Below are 26,198 nucleotides of genomic sequence, written 5' to 3' on the forward strand. Positions count from 1 at the left end.
GGTGGACAAGATCCATCCTGAGTACCTTAAAGGGATAGTTCAGGATTTTTGACATAAATCTGTATGGCATCCCCGTCATCAGTGTTGTGCATCAACACTGACTTACCCCCGAAAGCGTCCGGTGAGCCGAGATACTGGCCCGTTTTGGTGCTGAGGAAAGTAGTTCGGCAAGTTGTGTGGGGACTGTATACTAAAGCGTTTTTCTTCTCAAAGCAATATGTGTTCAAAAGAGTGATACATTTGCATCACAAAACCATCGTCGCCAAAAAAGTCAGATCTCATAATCGCTTGCCGCTATTTTCTCTCCGTACGTACCACTGCGCACAGCCGCCAATGTGACAGCCGCGCACGGATCCATCACTTTTTTCAGTTGTTCGGCAGTGTTTACAGGCGCAGACCGCCGCCACGCGAGAGAGCTAACGAGAGAGCTAACGAGAGAGCTAACGAGAGAGCTAACGAGAGAGCTAACGAGCATGTTCTGTTGATTTGGATAGGCCCACTTCAGTTCAGTGATATTTAAAGTCGCCTCAGTTAGGCTGCATGAAGTTGGAAATTATTTGCTGTTGCAAAAATCGTTTATGAATGCACTTAAAAAAAAAAAAAAAAGATTATATATAGAGTTTAACCGTGAGACTACACAGAGTTTAGAGTTTAAACATGAGAATACACAGAGTTTAGAGTTTAAACGTGAGAATACACAGAGTTTAGAGTTTAAACGTGAGAATACACAGAGTTTAGAGTTTAAACGTGAGAATAGAGGCTGGCGTCACAGGAGCAGCTCTGTGTCTCTGGTGTAAATTGAAGTTTTTAAAGTTCTCATGTGTGCACCTCTGCTGACATTATGAGGCTGCTGATGCTCCTGGTGTAAATTCCAGGTGAGTCTGGCCTTGGCTCAGCAGGAAATTATCTTTGGCTACAATCCTGCAGATTTACAAGTACAAGTCTTTTCTTTTTTAGTTTTCACCTTTTAGTTGAAAATCCAACTCTAAACAGGACAATGAACACTCAGACTGAAAATGTGCTCTTTAAATCCATCTAGATCTTAAAATGATTCTTTACAGTGATTGGTAATGTGTGCATTGTGTCACCATGGTAACTGCTAAACATTCCATCATAGACATACATGTAGACCACCCACAGCGTGACGTCCCTGTAAAGTATCAATGACTAATTTCAGAATATCCCAAATATAACAGAGCCACAGGTGTGAAAGATTATAGCTCCAGAGCGACACAAGCACAATACATCTTCTTTAATACTTTTGTTAAGTCAGAAAGGAAAAAACTTCACTCAAGGACTTTTTGGAGCTTCCCTGTGAGACCAGAGAGCGAGTGTATCAGCGAACACACCGTCTACGTCATACAACCCAAGTGGCTCAAGATGGAGCCGACTGTTACAGGGAACATGGGAAGAGACTCCACTTACCCCTGAATGAAGAGAGAGAGAGAGAGCGCCTCTGACTGAGCCATTTCACTTCTCTTCCTTTTATCTGTCACAACAAATCCACTGCTCCATGTCCCTCAGAGAAACAGACTAAGGCTAAACCAGTCTCTGAACTCTGCTTTTTGGGAAAACAAATCACAATCCGTCCACGCCAAATCAAACTTTTCCAACCGCTCTCCAGCTCCTCCTCCAAGTTCTGTGGAAAATCCCTCCCCTGAATTGTCTGATCATGTCTGCATTCCACACTAGAGATGGGCAGTGAAGCCTGGTTTCATAACAGCACCAGTGCCAAGTGTCGCCCGTTGTGTCACAGCACCAACACCGGGGTTGGTGTCACAGAGTCGTGACATTTGGAACAAAGAATCCAACATGATGAGGAACACAACAATAGAACATTACAGGGGTCTATGCAGTTCTCTTTACAATTATTACAACATTTATAGAGAAAAATATGACATTCTCAAGGACAAATCCTCTCCACAAACTGACTGTGACACATGGACATGGAATTATAGTTTCAGATGTAAATAGAAAACTTCCCCAATGTATGAGCTTCAGATGAAGCCCAAGATGAGCTGTGTGTCTCCAGTGGATCAGCTGCTGGAACAGAAATAATGTTTCATTTGGTCATAGAATGAATATGGAGCCTTTTCATTAGAAACTGGCAGATTTCAGGATCAAAATTCAACTTCACTTTCATGGATTTGATTCAAACTTGGCACAAATCAGATTTTTAACAAATATGCAGTGAAAGGCCAAAATAAGTGATAGGTTTATATTTGATTCTATTTTAGAGCCATTACATTACGTTTAGTGGCTTTTGAATAAAAGAGAAAAGCACAGATTTGATTCATTTAGACAAAACTGCAAAAAAGTCCAACCCCAAAGTCATGAGGAACTAAGCTGCTTTCTTAAGGCAGTAACTAAGTAGTGTAATAGATTACATTTTGAACAAGTAACTAGTAATGAGTAACTAAAGAGTTTTTCAAAGTTACTTCCCGAACACTGAACAAACACACAATGTCACAATGAAGTGTTGACATGATGAAATAAACAGAATTATGTTTGAATGACTAAAAGGGGGGGGGGGGGGGGTACGAAAAGCGCTTTATAAATAAAGTTTGATTTGATTGATATATTTCATTATTATGTAGTTAGATTGTATTTTATTCTATATCTTGTTAGGTTGTACTGTTTCTATATCTTGTTTTTTTCTCTCTTGTTTTGTGCAGGCTGATCTGACTCATGCACTCACTGAGGATGACGCGACTCTGATTCATTTGAAGCTATAAGAGTGAATAAAAAAAAATAAAAACTGGTTGAGAAAATGTCTATGAAATCACTGGTGTTTTCAAGTCCTTATACAGTCACATGTGCAACAGAAGCTATTTTCACACTCTGACTAAACTGGCAATTTTGAGGTTTGAGCGATTTTGTAATGTAGTTTCAATTACAAAAAACTGACTACACCAGGACTAAACCAGAGCTAAATGTGATTGAACAGCTAGATGTGATTGAAAAAGTCAAAACTAGACCAAGACTAAACCAAGACTAAACCAAGACTAAACCAGATCCAAAATAGTCTAGACTAGAATCTACCAGGAAAAAAACAGGAATAAACCAGATCCAAAATAGTCTAAATCAGGGGTGTCAAACTCATTTTGGTCCGGGGGCCGTAGCCAACCTACCTTGATCCCAAAGGGGCCGGATCAGAAAACTCATGTCATATAAACCCCAAAAATAACAATAAGTTCAAATATTTGTGCAGAGAAACACAAATCTATTACAGAAATCTTTTTTAATTGATGAACTCTTTCTTTTACAAAATATTATAATATTATGAAAAACCTGAAACTTTAAGAAAAATACCATTTCAGCACAATGTTTTAACATGAACTTGTATGTAAATAGGAATAAGTAAATTTTTCTTGGAAAATCCTGCACTCTGCATCCACTTCTCATTTTTGACATTTTGTTGATGAGGGTGTCACGGTCGACAGACAAAACGATCGTTCTTTAAGAGCGTTTGGAAAGAGACAAGTCTTCATTTGTTCTGCTCTGGTGGGAGGGGCCACGCACAGAGATGCTGGAGATATTGCTCTGCTAAGCACCGCAGAAAAATACAAATATTTTAATAGAAAATATAATTAAAATATTTTAGTAGAAATTTCAGATGAGGGCCAGATTAAAGGTCTTGGAGGGCCAGATCCGGCCCCCGGACCATATGTTTGACACCCCTGGTCTAAACTATAGATTAGACCAGGAGTAAACCAGGACTAAATCGACATGTAACCAGGACTGCACTAGACTGAATCCACAACAGGTTTGAACTAGACCTGGGCTCAATCGGGACTATTTAACAACAGCTACTGAACCAGAAACAGGTCTAAACCAGGTCTAAACCAGGACTAAACCAGGACTGAACTAGGACTAAACTAGGACTAAAGAATAGAACCAGGACTGTCAGAGACACAACTACTGAACCAACTCTTTACCAGTTCTAAACCAGGACAAAACTAAGACTAAACCAGGACTAAACAAGAACAGAACCTAGACTCTGGACCTGGACTATATGTAGACACAAATACAGAACCAGATCTTTACCATGTTTTAACCGGGACTAAACCAGGGCTAAACCAGGACTAAACCTGGGTTAAATCAGGACTAAAACAGGATTAAACCTGGGTTAAATCAGGACTAAAATAGGATTAAACCTGAGTTAAATCAGGACTAAACCTGGGTTAAATCAGGACTAAACTAGGACTAAACCTCAGTTAAATCAAGACTAAATCAGGTCTAAGCCTAGGTTAAATCAGGATTAAAATAGGACTAAACCTGGGTAAAATCAGGACTAAATCTGGGTTAAATCAGTACTAAAATAGGACTAAACTTGAGTTAAATCAGGACTAAATCAGAACCAAACAAGCTAGACTAAACCAGGACTAAACCTTTACTGAATCAGGACTGGATCTGGACTGAACCAGCACTAAACCAGGATTGAACCAAACCTGAACCAGATCTGTCCAGGATTAATCTAGGTCTAGGACTAGACTAGGGCTGAATAGGAAAAAAGTAAGGACCAAACCAGGATTAAACCAAGACTGAACAGTCTGATTTACCCACTAAACCAGGTCTAAACCAGGATTTAACAAATACAAAATTAGGACTGAACTAGGTTTTAACCAGGACTAAAGCAGGGCCAAGTTAGTAGTGTTACCAATCCTATGGGACTAACCTGTGCTTACGTTTTTATACTTTTCTTCTCAGCAAAATTAATTCACAAAACCCTTCAATCCATTTCATAAACAAACCTTGTACTGTAAATGTATGTAAAGAGATGCAGTTCTTTAGCTTTTCTTTTTTCTTTTGAGCCAACTGTTTTCCATATAAACGTATTTACCTCAGATGATTCGGCGCCTTTGTAGAGCTCACCTTTAGACCTCTCTGATTCAGATCTACTCTTGTTTATTTGTTTGGTTCTTGCTTGAATAATTATGTATTTTTCTGCGGCTACAGTGGACCAAGCACTGTTTATAATTTACATTTTATTCCTGTGAAAAACTTTGTTCAAACGCGCGGGAGGTTTTTTGAGTTGAGTGGATAATTAGTTTTAGCTGTTTAGCTGCAAACTTTTCTGAAAACAGGCTAACCACTCTGCCACAGTCACACAGGGAGGACATGCACACTGCACTCAGAGATCAGGAGTTGAACCCACAACCTCCTGACTGAGAGGAGGAGGCAGGATAACCACTCTGCTACAGTAGCACAGGTAGAACGTACAGGGTTTACCAAAAAAAAAATTGACATTATTTTAAAAGCAATTATCTTGAAAACTACTAAGTCTAGCTAAATGAAATTGAACAGTTTAAGTGTAGAACATCATAAGTTTATAATGGGACTTTGTTTGCCAATTGGTGAAGTTTTTCCAAATTTTGCATTGAAGACACGCTGCACAGTCTTGGGTGACTGTGTGTGAGCATATTTCAAAATGCAAAATGACTTCTTTTTGGGAGTGAATGGCATGGCTCAACCTGAAAACAGAAAATAAAACATTAAAACAATAAAACATAAAATCTTGATCTGTATCTATACATTTTGTAAAAATATGAGGTTATTTCAACAAGAATTATCAAAATTATTGGCCTGCGAAATGTCATTTTTTGGGACACCCTGTACATGTATAAATTATAGAAGGATTTTATAGTCACAGTTTGTAAATTTAAGCCAAAAAACTTGCATCCTTCCCAAAGACTATATATAAATGGACATAGCTAACCTGCTAACCGCTACGTTTCAAATAGGAAGTGAGCATCGGCTTGCTTCCGGCTCCATCCACTCTGGTTCTAGTTCACCTTCTATTAGTAAACTGTCGCCCTACTTTCTGTAACCGCTGCTGTCAGGCTTCTCATTTCAGTCTTAAAATGTCCTTACTAACCTGCTCTGTACCATTGTTTCCCAAAGACTGGGTCACGACCCTCAGGTGGGTGGCAAGAGATTTTTTTTTTTGGGTCGTCTTGTCACGATCTGCATGTAGCGCTGCAGTATATAGTTCTGACACATGTTGAAATGTTCAGACATGTTTTGTATAATTTCTAATATTTTTGTAATTATTTTATTGACTATTTTGTTCCAATATTGCTGGTTCACTTGAATGTTGAAAAGAAAAAGAAATGGGCTACATTTAATGTCCAAATAAGCAACTTATGGATCCTTTTATTGCTGGTTCAGTTACTGTTTTTCATTGTTTAAAACTTGAGTAATACTAATTGTTCAGAGAGACACAATCACTCAGCCAACAATAAAATATCCTCATTAATGTTCAATAATCCAATTTATTGGTTTATTTGGTTTGAAAAGGTTTGTGGCTTTGAAAATATGGGTCTCCAGGAAAAAAAGTTTGGGAAACATTGCCCTATATGATCCTGTTGGTTTTATTTTTGCCATTGTGTCAGTAAATTAAGATATTAACATTAATAACAGACAAATCAGGTGCGTTCTTTCTCAGAGGTCCTAAACCAGACCAACAGGTTTGACTGACAACATTGCTAAGACCCTCCCTCCTAAAAAGCAGTGCAGGCGGGAAGGGGCGTTATCTTCAACAGTCTCTTTCCAGATTGGCTCTTTTGTTACTGATACTTGCGGTCTGAATTCCAAATATGGACTCGGCTTTAAATTCACCCTGATAACTGCCAGCTTCGATGCGCTTCATTTGACTGGAACCGAACGCTCCACCTCTATGGTCTTTACAGAGAGCTTCTCCATAAACCTGACTCTTGTTTAACCTGGAAGTTACAGAAAGTTGCAAATTACACCTTTAACTAAATAATTACATTTTAAAATTCAACATGAGTCACTGGGTCATTCACAAACCTCTGGCCATGATTTATTTAATATTTTTAATTCTCTTTTTAAAACCACACCTTTAGACTAACAACATTACTTTGGGAGGCTTCACTTGTTTACCATGGGCTCATTATTCATTAGAAAAAGTCGTGTTGCGTTCAAAGCTTGTGCCGAGGTACGATTTTTCCAATTTACTCTGCCTAACGACCCTTGAACTTGGTGATTAATGCTACACTTTACAATGCGTCTCACTGCTTGACTTTAGAAGCAACTTTAGCACCTTTTTTAGCTCCAACCAAGGACAAACTCGCCTGGAACAAGCCTGAAAAGGAGCGCTGTTACTGGGGGATAGGGACCACCAGGGACCACCCCCAGAGCCACAGGGGCCTCTGGGACTGAGCTAACCCGATTTGAGGAGCTCCGAGTGGGGTTGGTGCAGGCAGGAGCAGGCAGGATGATGGATAGAGCTGAAGTAGAACAAACCAAAAGATGGAGGTGAAGTCATCTGACCCACAAAACAGGAGGAAATGGAGGTGTTTGAAAAGTGGAAATGAGAATTAGCCACAGGGACGTGTTTAAGGTGAAAATATGAAACTTTAAAAAGGGGCTATTTTGTAAAATTTACTTTTTGGAGCTTTTTAACATATTATAATCTAGAGGTAAAGAGGTTTCAGATGCTATCCATGTATGTTTGAGTAATCTAGCCATCTCTCCCAGGCCCTATTTGAACCTTCCTTGTGGTTAGTAGTACGATCCTGTGTCATGCTCCAGCAACAAGCCTATGACATCTATGCTCCCACAAGACAATTCTCCACAAATATACAAAACCAGGTTACCAAACAATACGCTACAACTTCACAAACCTGATGCGATGTGCAGTAGATGTATTAGCAGAATGCACTTGGGGCGACAGTAGCTCAGTGGAGCAACTAGCTGAGTTAGTACAGCATTTTTTCACTGATCCAGAGGTTTGAATCCCACTCTCAACAAAAGATCACTGACCCATAAGTTGGCTGCTGTAATCCAGCTCCCACAGATGAATGTTGTTATTGTGTCCTTGGGCAAGAAACATAACCTGCCTCGCCCCTAGTGTTTGCATACACCGGTCTGTGAATGGGTGAGTGGTTCTTTGTTGTAAAGTGCTTTGACGGCCTTGAAAGTAGAAAAGCACTATATAAAAATGTGACCATTTACCTCTTGTGTTGTGACAGTGCTCTGAAGGGGTAGTGACTTAGCATGGAGAGCTAAAGGAGGGGGCACTCAGAGCATCAAAAATGATACCGAAAGTGGTGAACATGTCAATATGTTGTGTTCAGCGAACAGATCATTTTCAAAACAATAAAAAGTATCGTGGTGATATAGATATTATGTGTTGGCAGTTACCCGCCTCTTTTCATTTTCCTATCCTAACTCAGGGACAACATGCATACTCCACTCAAAGATATCAGGAATCAAACCCACAACCTCCTTACTGAACTACTTGTCCAGCTAGAAGCACACGCTTAGGCAAAACCTTACAAAGACAAGCAGCCATGTCCTGTGAACCTGATTTCAGAGGGCGTGATTGACAGACGGATTAATCAGAGAGATGCATGCTTAGTTTGTATCAAAAACAAAAATGGCTGAAAGCTCTTATTTATCTCAGGTAAAAAAAGTGATATATTTTATTTATTTTTTTAAATGTAAGGAGCAAGATCTACAGGGGATTTTTTCTTGGTTAAACATCCAGAACAGCTGCTCCTCAAGGACAAGGCTCAAAAACAGACATTGAAGATGCTTGTAGTGTAAAAACATACTTTGTTGTGACAGAGTAACAAAAAGAGTTCATAAAGGTCCAAGACCTTCTGTTGAAAATATTGTACAAGTCCTTGTAGAATACACTGCTACTGCTACTTCTGTGTCGAAAGGTGCTGGCCTGTCTCATGTAACCAAAAAAAAAGAAACATAATATACATAATATATTTCATAATATATTTTCAACAAAGGGCCTTGGACCTTTTTTGATTGCTTTTTATTCGGTCACAACAAAGTAAGTTTATACTACAAGCATGGTCATCTTTACTGTTTGTTACAGGTGCACTGCACAACTTGTGTAGGTCACCTGCTTGTCTCCATGGAGATGCTTTGTCTTGAAATTTCCATGCTAGAGCTGAGTAGATTCTATCCTAAGGGAAGCAACTATAGTCAGACAGAAACATACTACAGGTCAGATCTGTGGACAGGCAATCCTATTCACAGAGAGATTTATTGCATTTTTGAACAGTAGAAACAACCATAATAAATAAATGTTAGATCAGACATGTCAGACTCAGGCCTGGGGGTCACATTTTTTATATTATCCTTGTTCTGGATTCAGTGTTTAAGCAAAACAATTATTAAACATTTATTTTAATAAGAAAAGGTTTGACATTACATACCTCGAAAGAAGAGAAAACACGCAGATGTTGTTGAAAATGTTCTTACTGGAACTTAGTCCCAGTTTAATTCTGGCCCTCTGTGAATCTGAGTTTGACACCCCTGTACTAGATACATGTGTTAAAAGTCATACTATGGAACATCCCAGGAAAAGCAATAACATCTCCAAGGAGGCAAGTATATGACGGATCCTCCACCAGAAAAGTTGTGCACATTTAAGTTGTACATTTTGTTTTGAAGGATACGAGAATTTTGGAGAGGAGATGTCTTCTGCTCATGATACAAATGATCAGCTGTGATTGGATCGTCTCAAGTTTGGAGATGATCCAACCACGCTCTATGGTCTGATTCATGGTCTGAACCAGGTTTTTCACGCTCTGTGGTCTGATTCCACAGTCTTCCGTATTCATGTAGTGACTATCCTATCAGGCAACTCACTGAGAAGAGGAGACAGTCGAACCACTCAAACTCCAGGTAGCTCTCCAGTAATCCTATTCATTTTCATCCAGGCTATAGAGCAGCACATTGAGCAGAGATGCAGACTACGGGCTGTTTTGCTGGTGTCAGACACATTTGTCATTTTGCGGGTTAACGACGGTGTTTTTGGAGTCGCGGTCTCACTCGGGCCCCGTGCACTCCCCTTCATCCATCTGAGCGCTCACATTACGCTGTCAACATGAAATATTCAAATGAAGCCCGAGCAGAGCAGGTACGCGGAAAGGACCTGGAATATGCAGGAGGAAGTGGGTCACGTATGGAAGCACAACTGGGACAAAAGACAAAATACCGCAAGCCTAACGCAGGAGAGGAGGTGGCAGAGTGGTTTTCATGTCTCTTCCTCTTAGTAAGAAGCTTGTGGGTTAGACTCCTGATCTCTGTGTTACTGCGTCGTATCCTGTCCATTCCAGCTTACTTCCCTCTTACCTCATGCATTCAGAACATCCTAATTATTCACCACGATGAATTTATGAGCACTTGACACGTGACTATTGGACAATAAAACATAGCAAGTGCACAGCCAGTTTATTTTGACCTCAAGAGTTGCTTATACAATACTAGTACATCCAGGAAAGTTGCATGGTGCACCCTCCCGGTTACCATGAAGCTGTGTTCCAGTGTTCCAGTCTTCCCGCTCTCCGCCAGTCCCTCACAAGTTTCTCGCTCACTCCAAACTTTCTCTCTGTGGCTCGATTACTGTTTTTGCCTGAATATTTCACTACTTGCGGCAGGACAACGTCTTTTTTATTGCAGGAGACATGTGAAGTAGAGGGCGAAGTGACAGTGGTACAGTCCTGCACGGATCCATTTTTGGAGACTCACACCCGCGCAGTCCAGCACCGCACTCGCCCGTTAACTCGTGATTATATCAAAGTTAAACCCAAACCTGTCCGAACCCATCCGGACCCGTTAACATTCCACCCGTTGCCCTTGATAAATCACACACAAGTTTTCTAACTGAAGCGTCCATTAGAATACGAATTGAAAAGTTATGACTTTAAGAATTACAAATCACAAAATGAAATGAAACGGTTATGCTTTCTTCAGTGCAAATACAAATTCACAGACTCGACTCGAATGTGAAAAATACATCATCACTTCTGAGAGAGAAGAAACAGCAGAAGAAACACTGATTGAGATGCCGGACTTTTGCACTGCACATGCCATGGACTGAATCAGGATTAAGCCAGTACTAAATCAGGACTGAACCAGTACTAAACCAAGACTGAACCAGGACTAAAACAGGACTAAACCAGGACTGATCCAGGACTAATCCAGGACTGACTCAAGGCTAACTGAGTACTAACGGAGGATCGACCGAAGACTAACCCAGGACTAACCCAGGACTAAGCCAGAACTGAACCAGGACTCACTGTCAGGACAGGTTCAGAGGTGCGCCCGCGTAGTCCATCGAGTAACCGCGGGAGAAAGGACCGGAGAGCTCTGCACCGCACGGAGGTAAGGGCAGCCATCGCCCGATCACGCTTTGCGGACACCTCCTCCACGGGCTCTGGGTTCTCTCTCTTTCTCTTAAGTCCAAGATTAGTCCTGGTGTAGTCCTGGTTTAGTCCTGACCCGCCCGTGTGTACTTACTACCCACCTGCATACCTGCACGTAAAATTCCAGAATGTTAAAACCCGCCCATTTCAGCAACTATTTGTGCAGGACTCTGGACAGTGGTAGAAGATACTGAGTATAAGTCACAGAACCACCCAAACCATGAAAAAAGTGCCACTTGTAGTCCAAAAAATACAGTAACCTGTTTCTTTTATTAACAGATTTTAGATGAATATCGAGATTTAAAATGTCCAGTATAAACATAGACCTTATAAAGAAGCATTCGGCAGCTTCAGTCCAATGAAGCTCACGAGGCTAGGAGTTATAGGAGCGGATTTGGAGCTCCTTGTTTGGAATAGGAGTTTATTCATGGACAAAATGGCAAAATAAAAACACCAGGATCATGCAGAGGGGACATTTTAAGACCAAAATAACAAGGCTCACATTAGCAATTACAGAGAGGGGTGACAGTTTTCAACGTAAAGTCATTTGGAAGCAGAATCGATGGAGCCAGAAGCGTCTCCATGAACACTTCCTATTAGCATTTTTCCTCCAAAAGTTTCCCCTCGTTAAAAGAGCAGGTCTGGAATAACATTAATTCCAAACACTGATCCAATTTGTTGTAAAAACGTGAGGATTCGTGCAGATGTTTTGCCTCCCGCTGCGTCTCTCTCTCTCCTCCATCTCTTCATCTCTTCATCTCTCTTCTCGTTTGTTGTAATCAAAGAAAACCTGTGGTCTTTTTAATCACCTCCAAATGAATCGCTCTTCCTCCCATCTGATTACCATGAATATTCAACAGCAGGTCTACGGCAACGGCCATTTTGTCTCCTGCAAGTTTTAATTATGCGCGATTCAGGATGTACCTCGAGTCAGAGAGATAAATCAGGTGAGGGGAGGGAACGAGAGAAAGGAGAGAGAGTAAAGAGAAGGAGAAAGAGGAGAGGGAGAGAAGGGGAAATAGGAGAATGTGAGAAGATAAGATAAGAGAAAGATGTGGGAAGAGAGGGAGAGGGAGGCAAAAGAGAGGGTTCAGGTAAAAAGGAAGACAAAGTTCTATGGACACAAAACTGGGAAATACAAAAATATGGGCAATAAAAAAATACCGAAGGTCCCGAAAGATAAAAAGATAACACACTCTTTTACTCAGGGCTCTGTCAATCTCTTTTTTCTCCTGCTCACACTCTCAGGTCTCTCTCTGTCTCTCTCTCTCCAGGGACCCTGACTCTGTCTCTTTCTCTCTCTCTCTCTCTCTCTCTTTCTCTCTCTCAGTTTCTTTCTCTCTCTTTTTCTCTCCGTTCTCTCTCTCTCTCTCTCTCTCCAGGGACCCTGTCTCTGTCACCCCCTCTCTCTCCCTCTCTCCTCTCTCTCTGTCTGTCTCTCTACAGGGACCCTGACTCTGTCTTTCTTTGTCTCGCTTCTCTCTTTCTCTCCAAGGATCCTGTTTGTCTGTCTGTCTCTCTGTCTCTCTCTCTCTCTGTCTCTCTCTCTCTCTCTCTCTCTCTGTCTCTTTCCAGGGACCCAGACTCTCTGTCTCTCTCTCTTTCTCTCGCTCTCTCTGTCTTTCTTTCTCATTCTCTCTTTGTCGTCTCTCTCCAGGGACCCTGACTCTCTCTCTCTCTCTGTCTCTCTCTCTCTCTCTCTCTCTCTCTGTCTGTCTCTTTCCAGGGGCCCAGACTCTCTCTCTCTTTCTCTCTCTCTCTCTCACTTTCTTTCTCATTCCCTGTTTGTCGTCTCTCTCCAGGGACCCTGACTGTGACTCTCTCTGTCACTCTGTCACTCTCTCTCTCTTTCTCTCTCTCTCTCAGAGACCCTGACTCTGTCTCTGTCACTCTCTTCCACATTTACAACATTATTAGCACGGTTCTGTCAAAAACAACTGTATTTATAGCTGAGAATAACTCACATTTCCTCTGCCTCCTCTTCCATTCTCTCTTTTCCTCTTCTTCCTCCCCTTCTCTTTCTCTCTTCTGTCCTTCTCCTCTTCTCCTTGTCTCCTAGTCATTTCTCCTTTTCGAACCTCTCTCTCTTCCTCGTTTTCCCTTTTATCATCTTCTCCTCTTCTCCTTACCCCTATCCTCCTCCTCCCTTCATCCCTCATCTCCTATCCTCTATTTTATCCTCTTTTCCTGCCCTCTCTCATCCTTCCTTGTCTCCTCCTCTCTTCTTTCCTCTTCTTCGCTCCCTCATCGCTCTCCTTTCCGTATCCTCCCTTCCTCTCCCCTTTACGTTACTGTCCTTGTCTCCTCCCTCCTCTCTTCTTTTCTCATCTCTCTCCTCCTCTTCTCCCTCTCCTCTTTCTCTCTCCTCCTCCTCTCTCTCTCCTCCTCTCTTCATTCATCTCTCCTTCCTGTATTCAAATGCCTTTAGTTTGACTGGCAGCACATTAGCATTTCTATTGGAGGATTGGGTCAAAAGTGTCACATTTTTGTAAAGACGTAATGTTCAGAATTATTCCAGTGCAGAGAGAGACGAGCGTGTGCAGGCGCTTTTCAGGAAATTATGTCAAAAATGTGAACGAAAAATGGCGTTTACGAAGAACTGCAAAACCACGGTCTGTTTGCACACCAAATCCGATCATAGTCTGATTTCAGGAGTTATCAAATTATTCAAAAGTTACATAAACACTGTCCCATTTGCTGTGAGTAATCAGATTTATTTCTGATTGTTCAAACATGTACAGATTTTGACAAAAAAGGGCAAACTAATGTGGCAAAGATCAAAATAAACTAGAAGATTTTCAATTTCATCCTATTTAAAGATCCTATATTACACAAAATTGACTCTTGTGAGATTAAAGTCATGTTAGTCAAAAACATACCTGGAGTTTATTTTGTTTTTTTCACACCAGTTTTTGTTTGCTTTACAATGATGGCAAAACTCTCCTCTGGTCTCTTAGAGTTGTGAAAAGTGCTTATAAATTCATCGTGGTGAATAATTTGAATGATCTGAATGCATAAAGTAACAGGAATAACACTGGACCAATGCAACCTGTTTAAAATAAACTAGTTCTGTTTTTTAGCTTTTTATTAATACCCACATTTTTCTTAAAGTTTATGCACCAGTTTATCTCGGGAGGTCGCGCAGAAGTGATACTGAGGACAAAGAATTCAATGGATTTAGTGATTTGGAGTGAGATTGTGAGTTTGATAAACTAATGTTATGTTGTTTATGCTATAAATATCTGAATAACTGTCAGTATGTTACGTTAGCATATAAACGCCTATAGATGCATCGAGAATCTCAGACTTCCGGTCATTGAGCAATGCATACTGGGAAGGATTTTATGAAAAAGTGAACACCAAACCGCCAGCATCAAATATCGCAAACAAATTTCTCCCTTTTCTGGTGTTAGGACATCCAACAACCACACAATTACGATGTCCGAATCCCAAAACTAAAATATGACAATATCAGAACCAGAAACAAAAGAGATATGGATGTGGCAAGACCGGCTGGTGGGCTATTTAAGCGCTCCCTTCTCAGTCGTTCCCCCTTTTGGCTCACACGCTCTTCCGGGTCTCTCCTGGTGGCCGCTTTGTTCTTCATCTCAGGTAACTTCCATTCATAAACTCCCATGCACATTATATCCAAATTTCCAATCACGTCTCCTTTTAGTGCCGCTGTTTGGCCGTTGTTTGGCCTGTGCTCCTCACGGCATCAGTCCCTCGCTCCTCCGAATCACGGAGCACCTAGGGCGCGCTTTCATCTCTGCCGACCAGGTAATGCACGCCCGATACTCCTCCACTCATTCATCCACGCCCATATTTTTACCGGTGTGTCTCCTTAGTTCCACGGGTGAGCCGATGTCCCTCCCCATTGCGTTTGGCTGTGCGCCGCCGTGTCCCTTAAACCGCGGCGGAGGTACACCGCCAGTTTTGTTTTTTTGTTTCATGGCTGTTTTGCTTTACGTTTGCTTTACACTGTTTTTGTTTTTGTTTTGTTTGCTTCATTGTTTTGTTTCACTGCTGTTTTTACTTTAGTTTTGCTTTGGGATTTTGGGTTTCGCTTTGCGTTTTCAATATTTTGTACCTGTTCCTTCCACTGTACTGTTTTACTGTTTTGCCTATTTTTATGGATGTAGCTACTTTTAAACAATTTAAAACTGTCTTTTAAACTAGAGAAAATACAGACTGTGTAAATGATGGAACCTGGCTCTCCCTCCCTCACTAATATGCTTACCTGTGTGCCTTACATTTCGACTCTATTTCCCCAAACTAGATTTGGGGTGGTGTTGTTGCAACAATTTATTATAAAATGTAACATTCCCCAGAGTGTTAACCCCTCGGTCGCCACATGGAGATATGACTGGCTTTGTCAATAGACACATCCCACTGGGAAAACAAACAAAAAATTCATCTTGCCTTTCAAGATGAATTTTATAAAATACATTTCAAACAAAAAGTGCGATTTATAGTCCGGTGCGACTTATAGTCTGGAAAATATGGTAATTGTTTATCCAACAAACCGTTCTGCACTGGAGCACTGTAACACTTTGTTTTGTAAATGTGTTTTTATATGTGGACATGCCTTTCAAATCTGCAAAACAAATTTACCTACGGGTACAAATAAAGCAACCTAATCTAACCTAACCTGTATTTTGGCATGATCAAGTATTATTTTTAATGAAAATGGTCAAAAAGTGCATACAAAAGTCAGTTACCAGTGGACGAACACCTTGTACTGTGAATTACAGGTGCCATAAGAGATTTGTTATCAATTTAATGTAAAAAAAAAAAATACTCTTTTGACTTTAGCCACTGAGATAGTAGACACATTTGTTTTTAATGACATGTGAATATTTTAAAAAGTATTGTTTTCAGTTCAACAGATTTTGCTATTCGTGTAATGGAGAAATTACTCCTCAAAATGTCCCAGTAGCAACTAGAGGACCTTGGATGTTCCTCCGACTTGTCCCAATAGAAGCTACAGGACCCTAGATGTTCAGATTTCTCTCTATTGCTTCGAGAGGTCTTTGGATGCTCTTCAGACTTGTCCCAATAGCACCTAGAGATCCTTGAATTTTCCTCAGACTTGTTTCTATAGCAGCTAGAGAACTTTCAGTGTTCTTCAGATTTGTCCCAATATTAGTTAAGTGACATGTTCTTCAGATTTCTTTCAATTGCTTTTTAGAGGTCTTTAGATGCTCTTCAAACATGTCCCAATATCAGCTGGAGAACCTTGGATGTTCTTCAGACTTGTTTTTTGTCCATCATACTGTTAGAGGACCTTGAGTGTTTTTCAGACTTGCCCCAAAGAATCTTAGATATTCTTCAGATTTCTCTATAGCTTCTGGAGGAGATGGAGTGTTCCTCAGACTTGTCTCTCATGCAGCTACATGATCTTGGATGTTCTTCAGACAGTCCCTAGAGCAGCTGGGATTCTAATTCAAATTTTTAGGGACAATTACTTAGTTCCAGGCCTTGACAGGTCCACCCCGATCATAAAACATATTTTGAGTTTCCCCTATTACAATGCATTTATCATTACTAGAAACCTTTAAGATGATGTGTACCAAAAAGCATAGTCCTGGGTTACATTTAAATCACTTTTCTACCCTTTTATTTGCGAAAATGGGCATTATCTCCTTCTGTAAACATGTGAAATCGTACACATTTCATCTTGACCTTTTATTCTTCCAGAAAACACTGAAAATGCAATGAAAATATACACAGTAACATATTTAGAGCTTCAGACGTACAGAGTTATTTGGCGGTCACATTTATCAGGTAATTACACACAATCAACAGTCCCCATTGTGTAGATTTACAGACAATTAAACCACGGACACTTCATACGTGTAGTGCATGTACTTATATATATCTGCATTGTTATACTGAATGAAGTCTTTTATGAGTCAGATCTGACACTTTTCTTTTCAAACCTCCTTCCCTCATTGTGTTCTGTCTCACTATGGACAATAGCAGCGGTAGAGCTCCTCCATTTTAAACAGGGCAGGGCTCGGGTCGCTTTGGGACCCGGATCTCAATGACAAAAGACCGGAACTTTTTATTATTATGAAATTATAATTCTTCTCCACACTCACACACCATTAAATAACAACCAGGTTTATCAAGTTTGTGAAAGGCCTATTTGATGTGTTGACGCGCCAAACATACTCTCTTTTCTCTATAACTATTGTGTCTATGTGGTGCCACTTTATAATAACTATGTGTTGATTAGTATAAATAAAGCATGCGCAAAGACTTAAAGGAGTTGTATGTGTTACTATATAAAGGTCCTATATCAGGCAAAATGGATTCTCGTGAGCTTTAATCCATGTTTGAATGTTCTTCCCTCATGTTTAGTTTCCTTTACACATGTTTGACTAATCCTTTATTATTAGTCTGTCTACATCTTCAAAGCTCAAAATGCTTCTGCTCCACCTGGTGATGTCATGCAGTGGTAGTTTTCAAGTTAATAGCTAACATTTGTTTAGTAGTGACCAGTGTGGAGTTTTGCAGTCATGAAAAAGGTAATATCAAAGACCATGACTGCAGTTATACTTTCTGATTAGATGTGGACAGTACACAGTGGACTTATTTTGACCTCAGGAGGTGCTTCTACAACATATCTGTACTGGGGCAAGTTGCATTCTGCTCAAACACATAGGATAAAATTAGGTGGAGGACTTTTTAAGGTACAGTAACTTTCTAAAGGTGGCACCTCACCAGCATGACTCCAAGGAAATATAGTACAAAGTTACAACCCATCCATCCATTTTCTTCCAGGGCTGGGCCGTGGGGGCAGCAGTCTAAACAAGGACTCCCAGACTTCCTTCACACCAGGCACTTCCTCCAGCTCCTCCGGGGGGACCCCAAGGAGTTCCCAGGCCAGTCGAGAGACATAGTCCCTTCAGCGTGTCCTGGATCTTCCCCGGGGCCTCCTCCCGGTAAGACATGCATCAGAAGGCATCAGGAACAGATGCCCAAGCCACCTCAGCTGGGACCTCTCGACGTGGAGGAGCAATGGCTCTATTCCAAGCTCCTCCCGTGTGACTGAGCTCCTCACCCTATCTCTAAGACAGCACCCAGCCACTCTGTGGAGGAAACTAATTTTTGCCGTTTGTATCAGCAATCTTGTCCTTTCAGTCATTACCCAGAGCTCATGACCATAGATGAGGGTAGGAACATAGGCTGATCGGTAAATCGAGAGCTTTGCCTTTTGACTCAGCTCCCTCTTCACCACAATGGTCCGATATATCAACCACATCACTGCCAACACAGCACCAATCAGCCTGTCAATCTCACGCTCTGCTCTCCCCTCACTCGTGAACAAGACCCCAAGATACTTGGACTCCTCCACTTGAGGCAGGGACTCTCCACCCACCTGGAGAGGGTTAGACCATATTTCAGAAAAACAGAACAGGACAACATTTCCATGAGAGAGAGAGAGAGAGACGAGTCAGCGTCGTGGAAATGCAAACCTACTCAGAGTAAGGACACTTGTATCTATGTTTATCTGAGCAAGAAAAACAACCAAAACCAAAAAAGTTACATACTATGGCTTTAAAGGGCTTATATTGCACTATTTTCTGATTCTCTATGTTATAATGTTGTTTGCTCATCTCAAACAGACCTGGAGTTGTGTTTTGTTTCTTTCACACAAATGTTAAACACACAAACTCCGCATATTGAGGCTGAGTTCTTTTTTCAAGCTAAAAACACTGTTGGACCTTGTCATGTCATGTCACAACATTAAAATGTAGCTGTTAACTTGAAAACTACGCAGCAAAAAGTGGCGTGTTAAAATTGACTCTCAAAGAATCAATGTTAACAATTGTCAACAATGTTTTTCTCAGAGTTTATAAGAGTCCAAACTGTTCTAGAGTTAATTTAACATTTTTGGAAATGTTAATTAAGTAACACTGGAAAATCGAGAGTTATATTAACGTTTTGAGAGTAAACAGATAACACTTTGTAGGGTTATTCTGATTGAGCTAAACAACACACAGAGGTGTTTTATTTTTACACTTTATTTTAGTTAATTTAAGATGATGAAAAATTTACAAAACTGGTTCAAACTGATCTTCTCTTATGGGAGTTAAAGTGGTGGGTGGGAGGTGCCAAATTCCTAAGAGAAGTTGAATGAAAACTATGGGATGTTGAATTAACCTCAGCCATATCAACTCTGGCAAATAACCCCAACTCAAACCCCCATTTAAAAATCTCTGAAATATTTTACCCTGAAATTTTAACCCTCCAGTTTTTGCTGTGTATGCCACTTCATGACATCACAAGGTGGAACAGAGCCTTCTGAGCTTTGGAGATGTAGACTAATAATGGAGGATTACTCAAACATGAATGAAACAAAACACAAAACTCGAGGTATGTTGTTGATGAGGTAACAACATCCTTAAATGCCTTAAGGGGACAGTCCGGAATTGTGTACATACAGCCTCATTTCCTAGTTAGGCAAAGTGTTGAAGACATGTGGAGACACTTTTTAAAAATATTCCATCCAGTCCTTGTATTTGCAGAGGTCGCTGGTGCTAAGCGAGTGCATGTCAATGGCCATAGTTATCCTTACCCACTCCACAAAACACCTGAAACAAATCTGTTAATACACCAGACTGTCCATGTAAATGTCTGTGTTGATAGAATCATTTTTAGAAACCAACCTTGCATTTGAAGGATTTATGTCTGAAGAGCAGAGAGTTGTACTTTCTGACAGAAAGCTCGGCAGTGGCGGACTGATATATGAGAAAATAGTCCCTCAAGAAGTGACGATTCATGCGATGCAAGGTTAGTTTTATTTCAAACATTATTCTATCAACACAGACATTCACATGGACAGTCTGGTGTAATAACGGATTTGCTTCAGCTCTTTTGTGGAGTGGGTAAGACTGTTTTTAGTGGCAGGATAACTATGGCCATTGACATGCACTAGCCTAGCACCAGCGACCTCAGCAAATACAAGGACTGGGTGGAATATTTACAAAAATGTCTCCACACGTCTCTAACTCTTTGGCTCACTAGGAAATGAGGTCCTGTTGCTATGCTATATGCTATGAACTTATCAAGTGTGGATGCAGAGTATCCTGTGCTGGGTGATGCAAGTGTGCAAAGGCAAATTTGGCATGTACAGGTTCATGCAAATGTGGCGGCAGCTGCACTTAAGAGCACTTTGAATAAGTTAAACGATTTAAGGTAGATTTCTGTTAAGTGTTTTGGGTTAAGTGTCGCTTCCATGCAGCATTGAATTGTCCTTGTGAAATATGATATGGCACTTACAGACCTTTAGGTTAAGTTAAATTGTTTTTGTTATTTAAAAAAAAAAAAAAAACTATACATATGGCTTTGAAAGATAAAATATTTTTATTATCTTGGATTTGAACCACAGGGGACCAACATAACCATTACATTCTGGAGAAAACGGTCACATGATTTCTTTAATACTTTGGAATTTAGAAAAAAAAAAAAATACAAAATGGATAACTAAGCAAATTAGACTTTTTTTTGCCAGCCTCATTTTCATGTAATCCATTTTGTGACATGCGCATTTAAATTAGACTTGGTTCCATATCCAGAAATATTAGTTCTGGGGGTATTAGTAATCTGGTAAAGTTTCATGCTTGTACCATAAAAGCAAACTATTTTGATCCTTAACAGCTCCAGTATATGTATGTCCAAAATTCCGGTATGTCCCTTTAAACCTCACAATAGTCAATTTTGCGTAATAATGGACCTTTAGCAGTTTCCTTCTCTAGACCCCGGGCTTTCTCCCCATTGGGTCGGAGACAGTGAGTGGAGCAGACAGACCATAATAAGTTTGTCATTCGAATCCTTTGCTTTAGTCTAAATAGAGCTGTGTAAATGCGTGGGGTATTTAAAGTCCTGTTTCCTCTTTGACAGCTGACGTGAGCCTTTAAACAGAGAGGGAGCAGGTTCATTATTACTGTCACAAACTGGAGACGCGTTTGTCAAAGCAGTTTCACGCCAGCGTCGGGGATAAAAGACTTCGCTAAATGAGTCTGATTAGAAAGGGTGCATTATTCACCATTTTCATTTGGCTCCTGAATTAGAAACATGTCATTTCTGTCCATCAAAGTTTATTATTTAAATTGCCAGGCAGAAAAAGATGTGATTTAAGTTTGTATTATGTGATAACAATAATAAGGCGATGTTTAAATACTATCATTTCTAGACTAATTTTGATCTTAAAATGCTTATCCTGGTGTTTTTATTTCACTATTTTGTCTTTTTCTATGTGGACTAAACCAGGACTAAGCCAGGACTAAACCAGGACTAAACCAGATCCAAACCAGGACTAAACAAGTTCTAAATCAGGACTATACCAGAACTAAACTAGGACTGAACCAGGGCTAAAACATGACTTAACCAGGACTAAGCCAGGACTATAACAAGACTTAAACCAGGTCTAAAGGAGGTCTAAACTAGGACTGACCCAGGACTAAAACAGGGCTTAACCAGGATTAAACTAGGACTAAACCAGGACTTAACCAGGACTAAACCAGGTCAAATGCAGGTCTAGGACAAAACCAGGACTATACCAGGACTAAACTAGGTCTAAGCCAGGACTGAACCAGGACTAAACCAGGACTACATGAGGTCTAATGCAGGTCTAAACTGGGGCTGAACCAGGACTCAACCAAGACTACATGTTTTCTCCTTTTACTGTGCCCCATTGCTCTTAGGTGAAGACTTGGGTGTGGTCTGTACTAAACCAGGATTATACCAGGACTAAACCAGGACTAAACCAGATGCAAACCAAGACTAAACCAGGTCTAAGCTACTACTGAACCAGGACTAAAACAAGTCTTAACCAGGACTAAACCAGGTCTAAGCCAGGACTGAGCCAGTACTACATGTTTTCTCCTTTGGCTGTACCCCATTACTCTTCAGCGAGGCTTGTGTGCGGTCCACAGTCCCGGGTTTGCCCTCTGACCCCGGGAGGAGGCCCCTCTTCATCACTGTCGCACTGCCGCAGGTGGAGTTGACGGTTCTATTCCCGCTCCGCCCTGATAATGGAGTAGAGTCGTTAATCACAGGGTCAGCAGACAGGGGGCGCTCTCCTCTGGGTTTTTTCATGAGGCTGACGGAGCACATTTGGAGAACTCACACATGATTGACTAACTCTTTATTATTATTCTGTCTACGTCTCCAAATCTCAAAATGCTCTGTTTTACCTTGTGATGTCATATAGTGGTAGTGAAAAAATGCATAACACACTCAGATGGCCAAAGACCGAAAGCTTTTTTTAAATTTTTAAATAACATTTCGGCAAAAAAATAATAAAAAATAAAAATAAAAATCCTTTGTTAGATATTTTTCTTGCTTTGGACCACAGTACACTAGTTTTCAAGATAACAGCTACCTTTTATCTTCAGTTCATTAGACAATGGCAAGTCTAGGACTGTATGAAATTTAAAAACACAGTGGAGCCCTTGCTTTAATAGAACTCAGCCTAAATATGCAGGGTTTTTGTGTTCAACAGATCTGTTACATGGTCTGATGGTGTCATGTTTAAAGTCATACAGTACTATGGAACATATAAACCACAGAATGAACTACAACCACAACTATTTCTACTACTAGTACTACTACAACTAGTGCTACAACGACGACTATTTCTACTGGTATTATTGCTACTGTTACTGCAACTACTATTACTATTACTATTGCTACTGCTACTACTGCCACTATTACTGCTACTGCTACCACAACAACAACAACTACTACTACTACTACTACTACTACTACTATTGGTACTACTACTACTATCACTTCTACTGCTACAAAAACAACAACAACAACAAGTACTACTATTACTACTACTACTGCTACTACTACTGCTACTGGTACTGCTACTGGTACTACTACTATTACTGCTAGTGCTACTACTACAACAACAACTACTACTACTGCTACTACTAGTGCTACTGGTACTACTACTATTACTGCTACTGCTACAACAACAACAATAACAGCAACAGTTACTACTACTGCTACTGCTACTGGTACTACTACTGCTACTGGTACTACTACTATTACTGCTGCTACTACTACTACAACAGCAACTACTACTAATGCTACTGCTACTGGTACTACTACTGCTACTACTACTGCTACTGGTACTACTACTATTACTGCTACTGCTGCTACTGCAACAACAACAACTACTACTGCTACTGGTACTACTACTATTAGTGCTACTGCCACTACTGCAACAACAACTACTACTACAATTACTGCTACTGCTACAACAACAACAATAACAACAACTACTGCTACTGCTACTACTAATACTACTACTATTACTGCTACTGCTACTGCTCTTACTACTGTCATTACTACTACTACCACTACTACTACTGCTACTACTACTGCTACTGGTACTACTACTATTACTGCTACTGCCACTACTGCAACAACAACAACTACTTCTACTGCTACTGGTACTACTACTATTAGTGCTACAGCCACTACTGCAACAACAACTACTACTACTGCTACTGGTACTACTACTATTAGTGCTACTGCCACTACTGCAACAACAACTACTACTACTGCTACTGGTACTACTACTATTACTGCTATTGCTACAACAACAACAATAACAACAACTACTGCTACTGCTACTACTAATACTACTACTATTACTGCTACTGCTACTGCTCTTACTACTGTCATTACTACTACTACTACTACTACTACTACTACTACTACTACTACTACTACTACTACTGCTACCTGTACTTCTCTGCATGTAGTACTGTGCTCATCTCTAAGGGATGTTTAAAGTGGGTGTAAATGCAGGAGAGCGGGTCCACACAAGAGCGACCTTGAGTTCAGATCAAACGTCTGAGGCCACGATCGAACACTTCTCTATCTCTGTCTCTGATCTGACAGAGGAGAGGAGGGAGGGAGCAAGGAGAGGAGATGAGGGAGAGAAGAGAAGAGGGAGGGGGGAGGAAGGAGAGAAGGCGGAAGGAGAGGAGGTGAGAGCAGAGAGGGAGAGTAACGATGAAGAGAGAGGAAGGGAGGGAGAACAGAAGGGAGAGGAGGGAGATGGAGAGCAAGCAGAAGGACGGAGAGACAAGAGAGAGATAAGAGAGACGAAGAGACAGGGAGTGAGAGAGAGGAGAGATGGATGGATGGGTGGAAAGAGACAGAAGAAATAAGAGAGAGAGGAGGGGATAGAGAGCAAAAAGGAGACAAAGAGAGTTAGACAGAGAGAGGAAGGAGAGAGAAGAAGAAAGATAGAAGGAGAAAGATAGATCGAAGAGAGAGGAGAGCTGCCCTTAGACCCTTTCCCACGCTGCCAGAATCAGACTCCGCCCACAAATAATGATCTTGATAAACAGGAAGTTTACAGAGAGAGAGTTCAAATTAAAATGGCTTCTCCACATTAAAGTTCAGATGACGAGTTTTCATGTTTTTCTAATTCAGATTTGGTTTGGTGGGATAGTACCTGTGGTGAATCTTTATCATACATCAGTTAAGAGTTTATGGTGGAAGAAAAGTTGAGAAGAAAAGTATAAAAATACAGGAAGCATCGCTGAGCTACTACCTCAACCTGTGTCATCAACACAGAAACTTAATCCAAAATGTTGAGACTATTCAAGACAGTTAAAACATTCTTTAGCACAATAAAGGTGCTGTCATTTATTTTTATTAGTCTAATCATTTTTACCCATCCTTTTGCTCCTCGCGCTAAGTCACTCCTCCTTCAGAGCGCTATCACAACACAATCAGTGTGCATCCCGCTAATGACACTACAGCACATCGCATCAGGTTTGTGAAGTTGTAGTATACAGTAAGTGTTGTAGTCAAGACTGCACTAATGGAGACCAAGACCAGTCTGAAACCACAAGGTCCTGAGACCAGGACAAAACCAAGACCTCTGAGGGTCGAGACCAAGACAAGACCAAGATTTTTAAAGGTCAAGATCGAGACAAGACCAAGACCTCTGAGGGTCAAGACCAAGATAAGACCAAGACTTTTAAAGGTTGAGACCAAGACAAGACCAAGACCATGGCCCATCGAACCAAATCAAGACCACCTTTGTAATTTTTGACATTTATTTGTATTTTACACTTATTTTGGCACATATATCAATGTTTTTATAAATCTGTCCCCATTTTATCTGATTAATGTTAATTTAAGCTTAAAATAAGGCAGATGGACAGGTAGGATGTTTAACCTGCCCTGTGATACACGCTGGTACACGAGGGCACATGCTGCTGCGGACAAGCTGCGCACTGTGGGCATGTGTGTTTGTGATGTGCCGCGCAGTGCCCTTGGGCTCCAAATAATTGCACAGACTGCAGTGAGGAGCCCCACGCACTCTCGCACACCAGTACAAGTTTAATGCCGGGAACAGCGGCCGTAATGAAATATGATTGCACTCATCGAATGTCAGACGTAGAGTCGGAGACAAGACAGAGTCCAAGCACCTTCAAATCCGAGACAAGACTGAGTCAAAGCGATTTCAAGACAAGACCAAGTCCAAGCTCCTTCAAGACCGAGACAAGACCGAGTCAAACGCCTTCAAGACTGAGACAAGACCGAGTCAAATGCGCTAGAGTCCGAGATGAAACCAAGGCCATTAAAAAAAAAAGGTCTCAAGTACTACAAAGTTAGTGTACAGTTTTGTATCATGCTTTTGTATATTTATAGAGAATAATTGTGTGGGAGCATGGGTGATAGGCTTTTGGGGGCGGAGTTTTGTACAGATTCGTATTGCTAACTATAAGGAGAACTGGAATAATGCCCAGGAGAGATCGCTAATTTATCGAAACATGCATGGATGACATGTAAAACCTCTTCAGGCATGTTTTTGATGAGGGAACTTTATAGCATGATAGAAAGCTTAAAAGTGTATAGATTTTGCTTAATACCCCCTCTTATCTCTATGAAGAAGTAATTGCATTGTCTGAAATATTCCACAGTATGACATTAAACATCTATCACGGATTT

At 40.7% G+C, this 26,198-nt stretch overlaps 1 protein-coding gene across 1 annotated transcript in view; it reads right to left on the reverse strand.

Annotated features, from left to right (window-relative positions):
- Nucleotides 1–22,325, reverse strand: part of LOC129409417 (uncharacterized) — a 27,874-nt gene extending 5,549 nt beyond the window's left edge. Inside the window, exons 1-3 of the mRNA XM_055155389.1 lie at nucleotides 22,107–22,325; nucleotides 7,129–7,253; nucleotides 6,580–6,725 (exon numbers count right to left, since the gene is read on the reverse strand). Coding sequence (XP_055011364.1) covers nucleotides 6,580–6,725; nucleotides 7,129–7,253; nucleotides 22,107–22,325 — 490 coding nt within the window. The remainder of the gene's footprint in view (nucleotides 1–6,579; nucleotides 6,726–7,128; nucleotides 7,254–22,106) is intronic.
- Between the last annotated feature and the right edge of the window lie 3,873 nt (nucleotides 22,326–26,198).

This window comes from Boleophthalmus pectinirostris, unplaced genomic scaffold, assembly GCF_026225935.1.
Source record: "Boleophthalmus pectinirostris isolate CB_2022bp ecotype Guang Dong unplaced genomic scaffold, ASM2622593v1 HiC_scaffold_2, whole genome shotgun sequence".
Taxonomy (NCBI): Eukaryota; Metazoa; Chordata; class Actinopteri; order Gobiiformes; family Gobiidae; genus Boleophthalmus; species Boleophthalmus pectinirostris.